This window comes from Panthera leo, chromosome E3, assembly GCF_018350215.1.
Source record: "Panthera leo isolate Ple1 chromosome E3, P.leo_Ple1_pat1.1, whole genome shotgun sequence".
Lineage (NCBI taxonomy): Eukaryota > Metazoa > Chordata > Mammalia > Carnivora > Felidae > Panthera > Panthera leo.
Genome location: NC_056694.1, coordinates 16,460,009 through 16,476,013, shown reverse-complemented (window position 1 = coordinate 16,476,013; position 16,005 = coordinate 16,460,009). Strand labels below are relative to the sequence as shown.

Genomic DNA, 16,005 nt, shown 5'->3' with positions numbered 1-16,005 from the left:
TCGTGAGTCAGGTAGTCTGCATGATAAGCCCCTTCCATCCCCTTAAAGGAAAGTAACCTTGCAATAAGCAACCCACCTTTTTTTGACTTCCTTCTTCCTGCTCCCTCCTGCCTAGAGACCTGAGCTCTTTTTCGGACGCTCAACCGACTGAGCCACCCAGGTGCCCCATAAGTAGCCACTGTTTTCAGTTTGGTGAATACCTCTGCAGTCATTAAAAGACAGTCTTTTCAAACATGAAAAATATTTTCATTTAACTTAAACCAAAACTATAAATATATTGCATTTCGCAAAAGGCCATTTTGTGATAAGGTACACATGCATAGTGACTTGGTTTCTTTCAAGTACTGTCTCCTCTGTGGCTTAAGAATCCTGTATTGCTTTGAAAGGTCTTTTGCCAGGTCAGTCCTCTTCCCAGGTGACAGTATTAATGGTGTTGTACGTGGGTAAAGTGTCAGTCACAGCATTTAGAAGATGATGCCCACACCCATCCGTTTCCGGTCCAGGTGGACCGATTCTAGTGAATATCGAATTCTAGTGAATCGAATTATAGTGAATTCGATTCTAGTGAATCTTTTCATCTTACAGCTTCATGAGATATGCTTCTTTGGCAACAATTCTATCTGGCATTTTGTGATACTCTCTGTTCAGATTGCTGTTTTCCCTAGTTCTCCTGTAAGACAGCTAATACTTGTTCTCTTTCCAAAGCATATCTTCCAATTGCTGCAGAAGGTTTGCCACATTCTGGTTGTAGGAAGCCACAGATGTCCTGCTGGGGCGGTCCTCTATCTCCAAATCTTTTTGCCGGATAATCTGAGTGAGTTTACCAGTCTCATCTTTGGATGGGTGATCGATCAATCTGTTCAGTTAATCAGATGTTCTTTTCAGTGAGGAGTTTATTCTCCAATTCTTTTTTTTTTTATGTTTTTTTTTTATTTCTAATCTCCAATTCTTGTCCTTTTGTTCCTTTTACTTGATCTTTCAGTTTTCAGCTTTAGATAAATAATGCTTTTCACTTCCACTTTTCTACATGAAGATGCTGAATCGTTGTTACTTGGAAAACATCAGAATGTTTTGTAGGAATGTACTTGCTGGGTTTTTGAAGGATCCGGGTTTTCATTTGCTCTATTGTGTTCTGCAAAATCTTAATCTCATCTTTCGCTGAAAGGAGCTGAGCGTGTTTAATGTTCATTTGCTCATGCTGGCGTGTGAGATCATCTACCTTCTGTTTCTGGTCTTGTAAAGCACGAAGCCGTTGCAGCTTACCCTGGCGTTGATCCTCAATGATCTTTTGTTGTTGTTTGATTTCGTCTTCCAGACGAACTCTTTCTGCATTCAGCTCATACACCTCGCATTCTAGTTCCATGATACGGCCTTGCGTTTGCGGGTCGACCACAGGTACAGTTTGGCTGTCTTCTCTCAGACACTCCAGTTCGTCTTGCAGAAATTCATTCTCTTCTCTCGTGGATGCAAGACAAACGTCTTGCTCCTCCACGGTTTGCTGTAAAATTTCGTTTTCTCTTAAGACTTGGCCGTACTTCTCTAATAGCTCCTGGAGCTCTGGCCTTCTTTCAAGTTTTTCGATACAGATTTCTTTCTCTTTAATAAGTCGTGTCAATCGCTTATGCTCCTCCAGAGCAGAGGAGAGCATTTCCTTAGTTTCTCTATGGTCGGCATCCATCTGCTCAACACTCTTTTTGAGTTGTAGTATTTCATCGTCTTTCTCTTGACTGCGTTGAATTAAACACTCCTGCTCTAACTGGGAGGACGACTTAGACAAGTTATACGTGTTGGTCAGTTCTTTAATAGCTTGCTCATACCTGGCTGTTTTCTCCAACAGCTTCTTTTCAGCCCGGCACAATTTTACTATTAACTGTCCTTTTTCTATTTTTAAGGCCCGCGTAATAGATTTTGTTTCCAGAGAATTCTTATGGTTACAGACGGTAGTTTCTTCCAGCCGACGTCTTACGTCTTCAAGCTCCAAAACCAACTTTCCATTTTCCACCTTGAGATTGAAAGCAGCTTTCTTTAAATTGCCATTCAGCTCTTCCATTTCTGAAAGGCTTTGCTGCAACTTTCTAACCGTCGTTTCCCTCCCCTTAAGTGAGTCATCTTCAACAGTATTGTCAGAGTCTTGATTCAGAGACGGTGCTGGCTCCTTCTCAGCTCTAGCAGATTCCTCCTCCTCTTGTTTAATATGTTCCTTAAGTTCAGCGTTCTCCTTCGGGATGTTTAAATTACGTATTTGCGACGGATCTGACCGATGCAAATCATTAACAGCCGATTGACTTTGAGGTGATTCTTCGTTTTGCGCATCTAACTCTTCAGCTATGTCCATCTGCTCATCTTCAAATGGATAAGCTCCCTTTTCATCATTGAGATCGTGTTCCACTTTGCCGTTGATGCCGTTGCCTTCATTTTGTTGTTCTGATAGCTGACCTCTCGTCAAAACCCTGGGCCGTGTAGTTTGTTTCTGTCCATCGAACTCCGCCAGCTCTGCTGTTGGGAGTTCCTTCTCGGTCCTACCCTGAGTGGATTTTTGTCCGTCGGCCTCCAAGTTACATCTGAAATGCTCTACTTCTGAATCCAAATTCACACCTCCTGGAGCCGTACGTTCAATCACTTCCTGCTCATGGCTCACTTTCCAAAGTGCCAGTTGAAGTGCTTCCCGTCCTTGACCTGATGAGTTTTCTTGTTCTAAAACGTAGACTCGCCCTTCAAGTTTCAGATCGTCTCCAATGAGATTGTCACCCTGGGTTAAGCTACACCGTGGCGTCATCTCCTTTTCCGCATGGGACAGCACTTGCCGCGGTCCAGACACTTCTTCCACTGCTGTACTCTCGGAAAGAACTCTTTCCTTTTCCGTCACTGTGTCACTTTGCCTCAAAACGGAAGGCTGCGATTCACATTCTTCAATCCTTTCTTTCTTTTCCTCATTGATCCGGTCCCATTCTCTCCTTAAAGCGTCTCTCTCACTTTCTACCGAAGATAATTTGTTATTGATGTATTTTACGGTGTCCTCAAGTTCTTCGATTTTCCTGGTAGACTCCACTTTTTCAGTCTGTAGCACTTGAATGGTGTTTTGCATATCCTCAATGACAGACTCATCAGCTGCTCTGATTCCAGAGTCGTCCTTCTCTAACAGATTTTCCAGTTCTTTGATTCTTTTTTCATAGCCTTTTGCCTTTTGATGGTACCTGCGACGTATTTCTGCCAGTGTCTGTTGATAGACGTTCTGCAGTACTGCCTTTTCAAGTTGATGGTCATCGATGGCCTCATTTCGATTCTGTTCAAGTTCCCTGATGGTAACCTGCAGTTTGTAGATTTCATTTTGCTCGTCGCTATTCGTTCCCGGTGCTGAAGTCTGGGAAAAATGCTTCCAATGGCTAACTTCAGCCTCCAGTCTTAAAACTTCATTTGACAGTCTGCTTATTTCTTGTTGTGACCAAATGAGGTCAGCAAAGTCCAGGTCATCCCCCGGGGAAGCTGAAGCAAAGTAGTTGATACCGTAACCCAAGGAAGGTGACGCTGTGGTTGATCGAAGGGCTGATTGGAGCTTCAGCAACTGGTTCTTGAGCCCTATCTGTCTCGCTTTAAGAAGTTTCATTTCTACCTCTTTCTGTTGTAGCTCGTATCGGTAGCTAAGAGTCTGCCGCTTTATTTGAAGCTCCGAGGCTTCATACTTCTCTTCCAGATGACTACAAAGACGTTTAAGTCTCTGATTCTCCCATCTTAAGGTTTCCCGACTCCCTTCACTCTCTTTTCGGTCAGAGTCAGGTCCTTCTCCCACCTTTTCGGTTCCCTCCATCCTCACATCTTTGATGACCTCAGAGATGTGGTCAGTGAAAGAAGCCACACTGCCACCCACTTGCTCTAGGGAATGGCCCAGGCCACCAGACGAAAAGGACATCGCTGCGGGTCACAGAACTGACCTGGTCCGCTCGGCAAAAAGCGTCCAGCGCAGTCGGACAGTCCCGCTAAGTGTCTCCAAACGGAGGCCTGCGCGAGGCTACTAATCAAATCACAACCAGGCGTTTCTAGGCAACGCCACACCGCGCGCGGGCTACTAGGTTCCGGGACCCCTGCCCACGCCCTCCGCCCCCTTACCCTCCCCCCACTGCCCCGCGGGCATCCTTCGCGGTCCCCAGGTGCCTGTGCGCACCTGCGGTGGAAAAAGCGACTCGCCCTGGACCTTCCTGGGAAGTCCAATCAAAGCACACACCGCTCTGCAGCTTGTGGTTTCCACTTAACAATTTTTTTTTTGGTAATTGACATGAAATGGGCATCCGGAGGCTCCCGGGTACCCCAACCCCTCCTCTTCCTCTCCCACCATCGTCCCCCCACCCCCCCGCGTGTCCCCGCCCCCTGCCCAGAGTGCCCCAAGCCCGGGTGTGGCTGTTCCCGGCCGCCAGGACCATGGGGTCACACCGCTGGCGCCTGCTGCCCCCTCCCACCGGCGCCCCGCCTAGCAGGGGCCGGGAGTCAGGACCGAGGCGGCGCCTGGCCGCAGGGCTCTGCGCGCTCGGCGGCGGTGCAGCCCGGGTGGGGGGGTGGGGCCGAGGGGGCTCGGGCGGCAGGGGCCAGGCTGCAAGCCGCGCTGGAGCCAGGCGCTCCTCTCCCAGCCCGGTCCCGCGCGCCCCCGGCTTGCGGTACCATTGCAAGTAAGGCGGGGAGGGCGGGGCTTCGGCCCGGGATCAGCAGCAGCAACAGCGGCAGCAGCAGCCATTGCCGCCGCCGCCATAGTAGCAGCTGCGCAGCCACCGCAGCAGCAGCTGCCGCAGTCGCCTCAGCCGCTGTCGCCCCCGCCGCCGCCTCCTCGGCCTGGAAGCGATGTAGCCGCGCCAGGCGGTCCCCCCCGAGCTGCCCGGCCCGAGCTCCGCAGGCCGTCGTTGCCGTTCAACCGCATGAAGTAGCTGGCCAGCCAGACTGTGGGCAGGTGAGTGAGCCGCGCCGGGCCGGCCGTGAGCGCGTGGGCCGGGGACTGGGGGTCGGTGTAGTGGCCCCGCGCTCCGGCGCGGCCGCCCTGCCGCCCGCTCTGCGCCGGGTCCGCTGCGGGCCAGGGAGGAGGGCTGGGCCACGCAGCGGCCAGGCGCCCAGCTCAGAGCCACCGTCCGAGCGCCCGGGAACAGCGGGGCGGGCCGGCCTCCCGGGACGCGCCCCGCGCGGGTCCCCGCCGCCCATTGTCCCGGCCCCGCTGAGCATCGTCCTCTGGGGTCTGGACCCAAGCTTTCCCCAGGCCTCCCCCCCACCCCGCCCCCCGCCCAGGCTCTGAGCTGTCAGCACAGGGCCTGACGCGGGGCTCGAACTCACGGACCGCAAGACCATGACCCGAGCCAAAGTCGGACGCTTAACCGACGGAGCCACCCAGGCGCCCCTTTTTCAGATTTTAGAAAAGTAAAAATGTACATATGCTGTTACTGTATAATCCATGGTGTGGGTCAGCAGCCCTTCGTTGAATATGTTAATATTTCTAGAGTGAAAATATAAAGGTACTTCATGCTAAATGGAACACTTAAAGATTGTAAATGGTTTCATATTAGTTCAGGTCAAGTTTTGTTACCAAATAAGTTACCAAAACACCTTGTTTTTTAGATTTCAAAATGATGGATAAGGGGTTATGGAGCTGGTTTACTCAGTAGTAATATTCCTATTGAGAGTCTGAGATGGTTTTTTGTTTTTTGTTTTGTTTTGTTGTTTTGCCTTTTACTCTACGTAATGTCTCCTTACTCCAAAAAGTTAGAAACCACAATGATGTTCTGTAACTAGGGGTCACAGACTCAAGTGCCAGGCGGGTAAAATTAATAAGCGAAGGGAAGGTAGACGTAAGGCAGTAGAGAGAGGCGAGGAATAGCAAAACTAGCTCATTGCACGGGCTTGCTTGCTCTTGGCAAGTCTAGCTACCTGTTGACATGGTGAATGTGGGTGCAGGGAACACCCACCTTCCCACTTTTAAGGATACTCCAGAACGCGGATTTTTTCGTGAAGTTTATCGATACTTAAGTATCAGCAGTGAAAAAGGAAAAGAAAAGAAACTGCTGGACGTAGGCCAGAGAAAATATATCTGCAAGCTTTATCTGGCCTTGGGCTGCCTGCTCTGACCTCCGGTTGCGAGACTGATTCTTACCGAATGAAAAGTTGGACCGTGGTGTTTTGGTAGTGAACGCTTTCTTGAGATGGGGATGGGACGTTTGCTTTATCATTGTTCGTTGTGCTTTACGTATATGTCACATAATTTTGCGGTCAGATGCTCTACCCCTGAGCTATAACCCCTAGTATATAATTTTGGAGCGTAAAATATTTCAAAAGAAAAAAACACTGGAGCACTGCCTTATTTTCTAGCCAGTGGGAAGTTTTCGTTCTCTTCTATGAATTTGAAAGTTTAATGTTACTTATTTTGGAAAAGGGAATGAGAACCCCAAGTGAAAATAGGGCCCTCTTTTTTAAAAAGTTTGAGTTAAGGGGGGTTAGATTATAATGTCCCTGCCTTTCCAGGGCCACAGTGATCTGAAGTGCCATTGCATGTCCGCCCCTGTATTTGGACTGGGAGGTGTGCCTCATCTTCTGTCCTCTCAGACCGTATCCCTGGTCCTATCCCCATACCTACCGCCACACGGCTGATGACTTTCAACTTGATGTCTTTTTTTTTTAAGTTTATTTATTTATTTGGAGAGAGCGAGAGCGAGAGAGAGAGAGACAGAGGGAGCGCACACAAGCAGGGAAGGGGCAGAGAGAGAGGAAAAGAGAATCCCAAGCAGGCTCCACGCTGTGAGGGTGGAGCCTGACGCGAGGCTCAAACTCACAAACCGGGAGATCGTGACCTGAGCCGAGATCAAGAGTCTCGGCTTAAGATCAAGATGCTTGATCAAGACTGACCCCCCTCTGGGTGCTCCTTAATTTTATGTCTCTAGTCCTGGCATCTCTTCATCTCCAGATTGATCTTTGCCTTGAACTTCTCTATTTAAATGTCCTGTTGAAATTCAGCTCATGAACTGCATCCTCAAATTGGCCTTCTTTCCCTGTATTCCTTAGGCCGTGGGTCAGCAACCTCTGGCCTGTAGGCCAAATCCTGCCCACTGCCTGTTTTGTGAAAAAGGTTTATTGGATCACAGCCACGCACTGCAGCAGCACAGTCAAGCAGATCTCATGGTGACTGTATGGCCCACGGAGCCCATGCTATTTACCGCCTGGCCCTTCGCAGGAAGAGTTTGTGGACACCCGCCCTGGTGCACTGAATGCCGGAAACCGCATCTCCTCCGTCACCTGCGATCCCCCTCTTTCTCCTCCATCTTCTTTATACCCAGGCTCTCCCTGCCATCTGGCAGCTCTGCCTCTGGACCATCTCTGACTTGGTCTCTGCCTCTCGGTGGCCTTAGTTAGTTCAAGCTTGCGGGGTTTTTTCTTTCTTTCTTTCTTCTTCTTTTTTTTTTTTAATGAAATGTACTGTCAAATTGGTTTCCATACAACACCCAGTGTTCATCCCAACAGGTGCCCTCCTCAAGGCCCATCACCCGCTTTCCTCTCCCCCCCCCACCCCCCATCAACTCTCAGTTTGTTCTCCGTATTTAAGAGTCTCTTAAGGTTTGAACTGTTTTTTGGTTTTTTTTTTTAACCTGGACTCACAATTGTCTTCCAACCGGCTTACCTAGCTTGAGCTGGATTTTATCCATACGTGGGACATCTGGGCCTCCACTTTGGTCCGACATGACCAATCGAAATTTTAATGGTCATAGCTATTCCTCTCTAAATTATTTTCTTCTGATGACATCATGACGTTCGGAGGACATTTTATGTCGTCCTAGTATTGCTAAATTGTCTTCGAAACGATAGTGCTGTCATTGAGTTACGGTGCGGCAGATAATTTACACTGGATCGTATGTCACCGTGTGTGATATGACGAATGTCGTGTTTCACCGTTAGGCTGGTAACATTAGATGCTGTCTTGTAAAAAATCTACCTATTTTAATGTTTTCTGTTAAGGTTGAAATGAATGTGTCCCATATTTGTATTTCTTGATGAGTTTTCTGTATGTGTTATTTGGTCATTTAATTGCCAGTTGTCAATTTCATTTTTTTAATCGCCAGTTTCGGTTCAACACCTGTCTGCTGAGAACCTGTCAAATGCTGGGGTGAAAAAGATAACGGATTCCTAGGAATTTGAGTGGGGAGAGAGACCTGCAAGCAGATAATTTGAATACAGCCGGTTGTACTTATTCTAGCAGGCCTTAGGAAGTATGAATGCCACATCTTGATTTATTTATACATGACAAGGTAAACAAGTTCACGTTCTTATCCTCAGGTACATCACGTAATGGGTGCAGGGACAGAATCTTGAGGGAACGCATTCACGACTAGGTACAGGTTTGATACAAGATTCAGAAAATAAAGCGGATTCTGTTGAAAATCCGACCGACCCTGTGGTTTATAGAAGAAACTGCTTTTGAATAGGAGGAGCCTCTTTGTAGCCAGTGACACGAAAACAATATTAAGTTCATCTCAGCTCTCCAGGTTTCAAGACTCTTTCTGAAGTCTTGCTATTCCCTGTGAATTACCGCTTATTCATTACTTGCCGAGACTCCTTCCTTTTGATTGGTCCCAGCATGTTTCTCTCTGTCCTTTCTCACAGTTCTTTTTTTTAAGTGTCTTCCTTATCAGAGATACTTCGGCCTGTTGTCCACTTGATCTCTCCATTCATGTTTCATTAGCAGTTTTTCTATCATTTCTGAATGGGTTCGTTAAATTTCTGCCTCCTAAAGAGTTTATAGTAGAAATGGTAGACTGAGTGACCAGGTACTCAAATGAAAATAAATGTTCAGAACTGCACAGAAATTCTTCTAAGCAATGACCAGCTCCCTGTCAGTGTGAACATTTAGAAGTCTACCAACTTGGTACCTGCCACATGGTCGCTGGATACTTTGATGCATAGACAGGACTGGCCACTTGAACCCGTGCCCGTCTGTACCTTGGGGAAATAACACGAAAGTACTTCTACTTCACTAGGTACGGTGGGTGCAGGATAGATGTAGCGTGGGCGCTGGCATGGGGTCGCTGAGACGTGCCCAGGGGTCCGTGAAGCCTTCTCGGACATGGGACACCTGAATAATCTTGAGAACAGGAAGGTAGGGGTGATGGGTGGTAGAGAATTCCCAGGGAGAAGAAAAATTCTCGGGGGAAACCTAACCCACTGACCATCTTGTCCTTTAACTTCATGTTTTGTTTGTTTGCTTTAAATTGGAAAAAGGCAACACTGTCTGATTGCTAGCAGTGGAAAAAGTCTGTTCAGCTCTTATTTTCCAATGAGGTAGTGAACTAACGGCTGTTTGTAGATCCATATGTTCTTAAGTCCAGAGCAATTGTGGTGTTTAAATTCACAAGCCTCTGGATGCATTTCCATCCAATAGATAGAGTAAGTTGGTTCTTAAAAGCTTTGAAGCTCTAAAATCAGGGGGCTTAGGTGGCTCATAGTTAAGTAACCAGCTCTTGATTTTGGCTCAGGTCATGATCCCACGGTTCATGGGTTCGAGCCCCGTCCCGTGTCAGGCTCTGCGCTGATAGCTTGAAGCCTGCTTAGGATTCTCTCTCTCTCTCTCTCTCTCTCTCTCTCTCTCTCTCTCTCTCTCTCCTCTCAAAATAAATCAACATTAATAACAAGGTTTAAAACCAGTGTACCCTTATTTTCTTTGCTTAATAATAACTGACAGCCATCTTTCCCCAAAATAGACAGTTTTTAATTTTTTCTGCTAAGGTTGAAATGAATGTGCCCCATATGTGTCTGTGAAAATCTGTGGAGGCATCATTTCTCACAGTGAAGCTTCTCATGTCCTTAATTTGCATCATGCTTGTTCATCTCCCCTTAGAACCTTTTCACTACTCTCACGGCTTTTACCTTCTTGGACACGCTAGGATGTGTAACGTTCCTCAGACAACCCCAAGATGGCAGGGCTAAAACACACGAACACCTGTGGCCGTGGACGTCGACTCTTAGAGATGGGCAGTATCGATCGGCCTTTGTGCTCATCGGTGGAGAACCATTGTTCGAAAAGCTTCCGGGCCAGTTTTGGGGGATCGTGGTTTGAGGACCACTGCAGTAGAATTGGGGGAGCCCATATGTGCAGAAGGTTGAGGAAGCCAAGCTGGTGATTGAGGAGGTGTCCTGTGGTGGCAGGTGAGCCAGGACTGTGGAGGAAGGGGAAGGGACACGAGTGAAAGTCGAGTCAGGAAGCAGGGAGTCAGGAAGCAGGAAGCGATAGCAGCAGCCTAAGGGAGAGGTGATGGCCCCCAGAGCAGGACAATGGCATGGGACTGACGTGAGAAACTATTTAGCACCATGGCTTTAGGGGCGAAGAAGGGAGGGGTTGGCGTGATTCGGTTACGTCTGGATGTTATTTACTGAAGTCGTGACGCAGTGATTATTCGCTTTTCCATTCGTTTCAGATGCTTCTCTTTTTTGAACCATAGAATTCTCACACCTGCCTCGACTTTCTGTTGACTTTGTTTTCATCGACACGTGGCTTCGGGTGGGTGTGTTTGTGCGCACCGACACCACACTGTGCTAATAATAACTGTGGGTGTGTAATGTGTTCTCAATCTGGCAGAGCTGGGCTCCTTTGGCTTTCCTTTTTCAGTTGCTGTCTCCCATTTCTGTGTAGAAGTGAATTTTGGTATCGTTTCTAGTTCCTAGAAAAATGCTATGATTGTGATTGGTCGAGAGCACATTAATCCATATATTTAGTGGGTCCCTGCTATGGGGTGGGTCCTGAGAACCCAAAAATAAGTAAATCCCAGGCACTGATGGCCTGGCATATCTGTGAACTAAACTTTGGGGAGGATTGATGTCCTTTCCCATGAGCCTGGCACATCTCTTTCTACACACAAAGGTTTTCTGTGCTTCCTGAGGGCTTTGTTGTCATTGGAAGAGTGCCTGATTAGTTCAGTTGGCAAACGTGAGTGATGTTAATGTCTGTCCATATCTTTATGTACTAAATAAAGATGTGCTAAATTAGTCACAGCTGATCATTTTTGTTACTTCTTTGAATTTCTACGTATGTATTATCTATGTTTTTATTTCTCCTTTTCCTTTTCTTTCAGCAATTTCTTTTTCATCCCTCATTTAATTGGTTAGACTCGAAAATAATGTGTAGCTGTATAATTGTTTCTAGCAATATTGTCTAAAGGGCGTGTGATTTCACCCTAATTAGGCGTTCCAGAAATGTGGTAAGGTGAAGTCGTGTTTAAGTGCGAATGTCCTAATCTGAGTGGTTCTCAGTGGAAATCTACAAGCATTTCCCCTCTGCTTTTGGAGCCACACACCTTGTAGTGTGTCTGATGTTTGAGCCTTTGTTCCAAGGCTCAGTCATAAGATTGGCAGGCGTGTGGCTTAAAGGCAGAATGCTGAATTGAGGTAGCACTTGGACTGAGAAAGGAACTGGAAGAGAAATTTGAAATGGAGCCTATGTGGCAATAGGTTTTTATTTGTTCGTTAGTTTTAATTTTTAAAAGGTTTTTATTTTTGAGAGAGAGAGAGAAAAAAAATGTGAGCAGGGGAGGGGCAGAGAGAGAGGGAGACACAGAATCCGAAGCAGGCTCCGGGCTCTGAGCTGTCAGCACAGAGCCCAACACGGGGCTCAAACCTACAGATCGCGAGATCGTGACAGGAGCTGACGTCGGATGCTTAATTGACTGAGCCACCCAGGCGCCCCGGCAATATATGTTAATATAACTGCTGAAGAAGTGATCAGCAGGTCACAGGGCAGTGGACTTAACTGCAGCCTTTGACTCTTAGAACAGTCTTTAGGAATAGAAACCTTGCTCCCTGTAGATGTTACAGGGAGGTTCTGACGGCCTCTTCCCCCCCAAAAAATCATCCACACACACAAATTGGCAGAGAATTTCACGGACTCCACAGACCTCTTCAAGCCCATGGCCAAGAACCCCGGGCTAGTTCCTGGAGAGATGTGTAGTCACGGCCCCCACGCTAGAAACACATCTGTGGAGAAGCGCTGTTTACAGGTGTCTACCTCCCGTGTAGGTGGGTGGTGTTCCGCTGTTCTCCAGAACACACACTTGACGTCTGTGAGAGCCTTGCCCAGAAAAGCTGAGATGGGATATTCTCCATGATGAGCTCTGGCGATCCCATGAAATTACTTTCCCTGAATAATCGGCTTCTTTTGATAGTCAGTCCGTTCCATAATGTTTTCAAAGCTTTCAGGTGAGGGCTTAAGAAAACGAAGACTCCTGTGGGGCAGCTGGAGTCTAGTAAAGAGTAACTGGACTTGAGTCCGTGTGGTCCCCCAGCTCTCTGTCTGACCTTGGCCGCCCGAGCCTCCCGGCTGCGCTCCCACGCTGGTGAGACGGGGCTCCTGCTACCACCTGGGAACCGGCCCTGGGAGATTTAAGAAGGCGGCATGAGGTAAGGAGGCGTCAGAAGACAGGGAGGAAACAGTATGAAACAACAGGTTAGCACTGGAAAAAGCAGGCGGGTTAGATTTTCCCTCACCATTAGGGGCCAAAGTCGATTCCAAACGGATGAAGAGTTTCAAGTGAAAACCCAGAACCACAGAATGGAGGAAAAGATGGAAAGTTCTTCATGCTCTGGCATAAAAGTACAGAGAATGAACAATAAAAGATAACCATGCAAATAAAACCACCATTGTAAACTTAACCACACAAGAATTAAACTTCTGTCTGCCTATCTCATAATTAAAATTATGGCCAATGACTAGTTGGAAACAGGAGCAGACACCACGGTGCATTAATATCTTTAATGTATAAAGCTGTGTTATCGATCAGTTGAAAGATCTCGTGGTTCAGATTGTGAGATTGAGCCCTGCATCAGATTCTGTGCACTGATCTCGAGGAGCCTGCTTGGGATCCTCCCTCTCTCTCTGCCCCTCCCCTATTCACACTCTCCCTGGCTCTCTCAAAATAAATAAGTAAACTTAAAAAAAAAATCACATCTCCGTAAAAACCAAGTTTCTGTGGCGAATACACTCTTTGAATGGGCACCGTGGCCAGTATTCTGAGTAATTGCTAGACTTTCCCTGGGTAAAAATTCTACTGGCACATTCTCTGGTAAAGATGAACACTCCCAAACAGTTCAGCATAGAAAGGGCTGAGCCTTGGACCAGACACAGTGATGAGAAAGATCGAGTCATTTGGAGCACATATTGGGGGAGGTAGGGACCATGGTGGTTCCCTAAAATTAAGGTGGGGATAGCATAGACCAATGGGGGTATCTTTGTGTGAAGGAGCCACCCCAATTTGTATGTTACATTCCAGACTCATGATTCGTCACGAAAAGTAATCTTCCCAGATAGCCTGTATTCATGGTGTAGACGATTTAATATTATTAAAACCTCCATACTACCCAAAGCTGTCTACAGATTCAGTACAGTTCCTATCAACATTCTAATGGCATTCTTCACAAAAAAAAGAAAAACAATTGTAAAATCCACATGGAACCACAAACGACTGAAACAGCAAAAGCAATCCTGAGCTAGAAGAACAAGGCTGGAGGCGTCACACTTCCCGATTTCAAACTCCTTGATCCTTGAACAACGTGGGTTTGAATTGCATGGGTCCACTTATATGCAGATTTTTTACAGTACACTACTGTAGATGTACTTTCTCTTCCATACAATTTGCTTAGTAACATTTTCTTTCTAGGGGTGCCTGGCTGGCTCAGTCGGTTAAGCGTCCAACTTCGACTCAGGTCATGGTCTCGCAGTTCGTGAGTTCGAACCCTGCATTGGGCTCTGTGCTAACAGCTCAGAGTCTGAAGCCTGGTTTGGATTCTGTCTCCCTCTCTCTGTCCCTCACCTACACACACACACACTCTCTCTCTCTCTCTCTCTCTCTCTCTCTCTCAAAAGTAAATATTAAAAAATTTTAAAAAGTAATTACATTTTCTAACTTTCTTTATTGTAAGAATACATTAAATAATGCACATAACATATAATACATGTTAGCCAACTATTTATGTTCTCAGTGATGTTTCTGGTCAACAGTAGCTACTAGTAGTTAAATTTTCAGGGAGTTAAAAGTTACGTGCCAATTTCTCACTGCACAGGGTCAACACCCCTAACTCCTATGTTGGTCAAGGGTTGGCTGTATATTGCAAAGCAGTAGTCATCAAAATAGGATGGTATTGGCGTAAAAAAGATACATGAATGGAACAGACTAGAAAGCCCAGAAATAAACCTGATTAAGAAGAGATATTGGATCTCTTTCTAAAATTAATTTTATCAATGTAATATGTGGCTGAGTGTCCATAAAGGCAGGAAACATAGTGTCAACTTATTTTCAAGCTGTATGTTAACATTTTCGCATAATATGTTCCACATAGATTTCAGTCTCCAGATACCTTTTTAGGTTAAGTACCTCTAAATTGAAAGCAAAGAGTCTGGTTGGTAAAATGAAAACAAGGATAAGAAATACATTGATTTGCTTTGTAATCAAATGACTTGATTACAGGGGTGTCAAATGACTCGACTTAAATCGCTGTTTGAACCAGAAGTCCCACTGTGGCACCTCGATTGCCATCATCCTGGGTATTACGTACAGTAACAGTGCTACCCCTTTGGACTGCAGAGGAGTCCTCGGAAAGTACCGTGATCTGGCAACTGAGGCTCGAGCAACTCAGGATGTTCCTCTGCCGGTTGATGGCCGCCAGGTCAGCTTTCTGGAAAGGTCTACATAGTTAATGATAATTGGAAAGCATGAGTGGGAGAAAGCTGTGAAAATACTTTGTTTCTTTTTAAAGTAAAGATGAGATGCCTGAAGGAAGGAGTACTCAGTTGTTACTATTTGTGTGTGTAGTATTGAATCACGTTCCTGGATTTGTGACAAACTTGTTTCAGTAAGGCTGTGCAGCTCAGAAATGATCATTTTAGAAACTGAAGGTTCGGCTTCTCTACAGCGGTCTTTTTTTATTTTATTTTTTTTAATTTATTTGAAGTAGGCTCCATGCCCAATGTGGGGCTCAAACTCATGACCCCCAGATCTAGAGTTGCACATTCTACCGACTGAGCCAGCGAGGCGACTCTAGAGCAGTCTTTTCTGCAAGGGTGGCCTGTGGGTCTCGGCCATGGAATTCTGGGAGGAAAGGGCCTCTTAAAGAAGCAGGATCTTGTTCCAGACCTGCTTTTGAACAGAGGTGAGGCCTGGAAACTGGCATTTTAAATCAGCACACTCCCCACCCTCCGTGATTCTATCCACGCCCAGGTCTGGGAGCCACTGGTCTTGAGGCTTTGTTCTTGTTTGGGGTTGCTATTCTTTGCAGACTTTTGTTTGCTGGTTTTTTTTCTTTGGTTTTGCTCAAGGAGCCCTCTGATGTCAACATTGGTGGAATTTCTCCCCATGTTATCATTCATTTCTGCCTGTTTTGTTTATTTTTTATTTTTTTATTTTAGAGAGCGAGAGCATGCATACACAAGCGGGGAACGGGGGGAGACAGGGGCCGAGGGAGATGGAGAGGACCCCAAGCAGGCGCCACCCTCCACACAGAGCCCGACGTGGGGTTTGATCCCACGACCCTGGATCATGACCTGAGCTGAAGTCAAGAGTTGAACCCTCAACCGACCGAGCCACCCAGGCGTCCGTCCCTAGCTGTTTTGTTTTAAACTCTGGGATAGTCATTATTACATTTCACGAGTTCCTTTGCATTTCTGGATTTCTGACTCTGAGCTTTTCATTTTTTCCCACAGAGCTGAGAAAACAGAAGTCCTCAGTGAAGATCTGTTACAGGTAACAAAATAAAATCTTCTTAAAGTGCTTTGCTTAAAGAGGAAAACAAAACAAAGCCTCATCGGCGAGAACTGAAGCAGATCTGTGTACGTACGTCTGTATGTATGATCTGAGACACGATGAGACTGATCGGCATGGTCCCGAGCAGGAAAGAAAAGCAGTTGGGTTGCACGGTGATAAAAAGGGGATCTGGAACTTCGGTGTCATGTTGTGAAGTTCAAATGGGGCTGTCCTGCTTTCAAGTGCCAGGTGTCGGGGTGGGGTGGGG

General features: G+C 46.6%; 1 protein-coding gene across 1 annotated transcript in view; it reads left to right on the top strand.

The window, feature by feature from the left end:
- Positions 1-16,005, top strand: part of LOC122210297 (probable fibrosin-1) — a 45,484-nt gene that overhangs the window by 25,969 nt on the left and 3,510 nt on the right. The window contains exon 4 of the mRNA XM_042922914.1: positions 15,698-15,737. Coding sequence (XP_042778848.1) covers positions 15,698-15,737 — 40 coding nt within the window. The remainder of the gene's footprint in view (positions 1-15,697; positions 15,738-16,005) is intronic.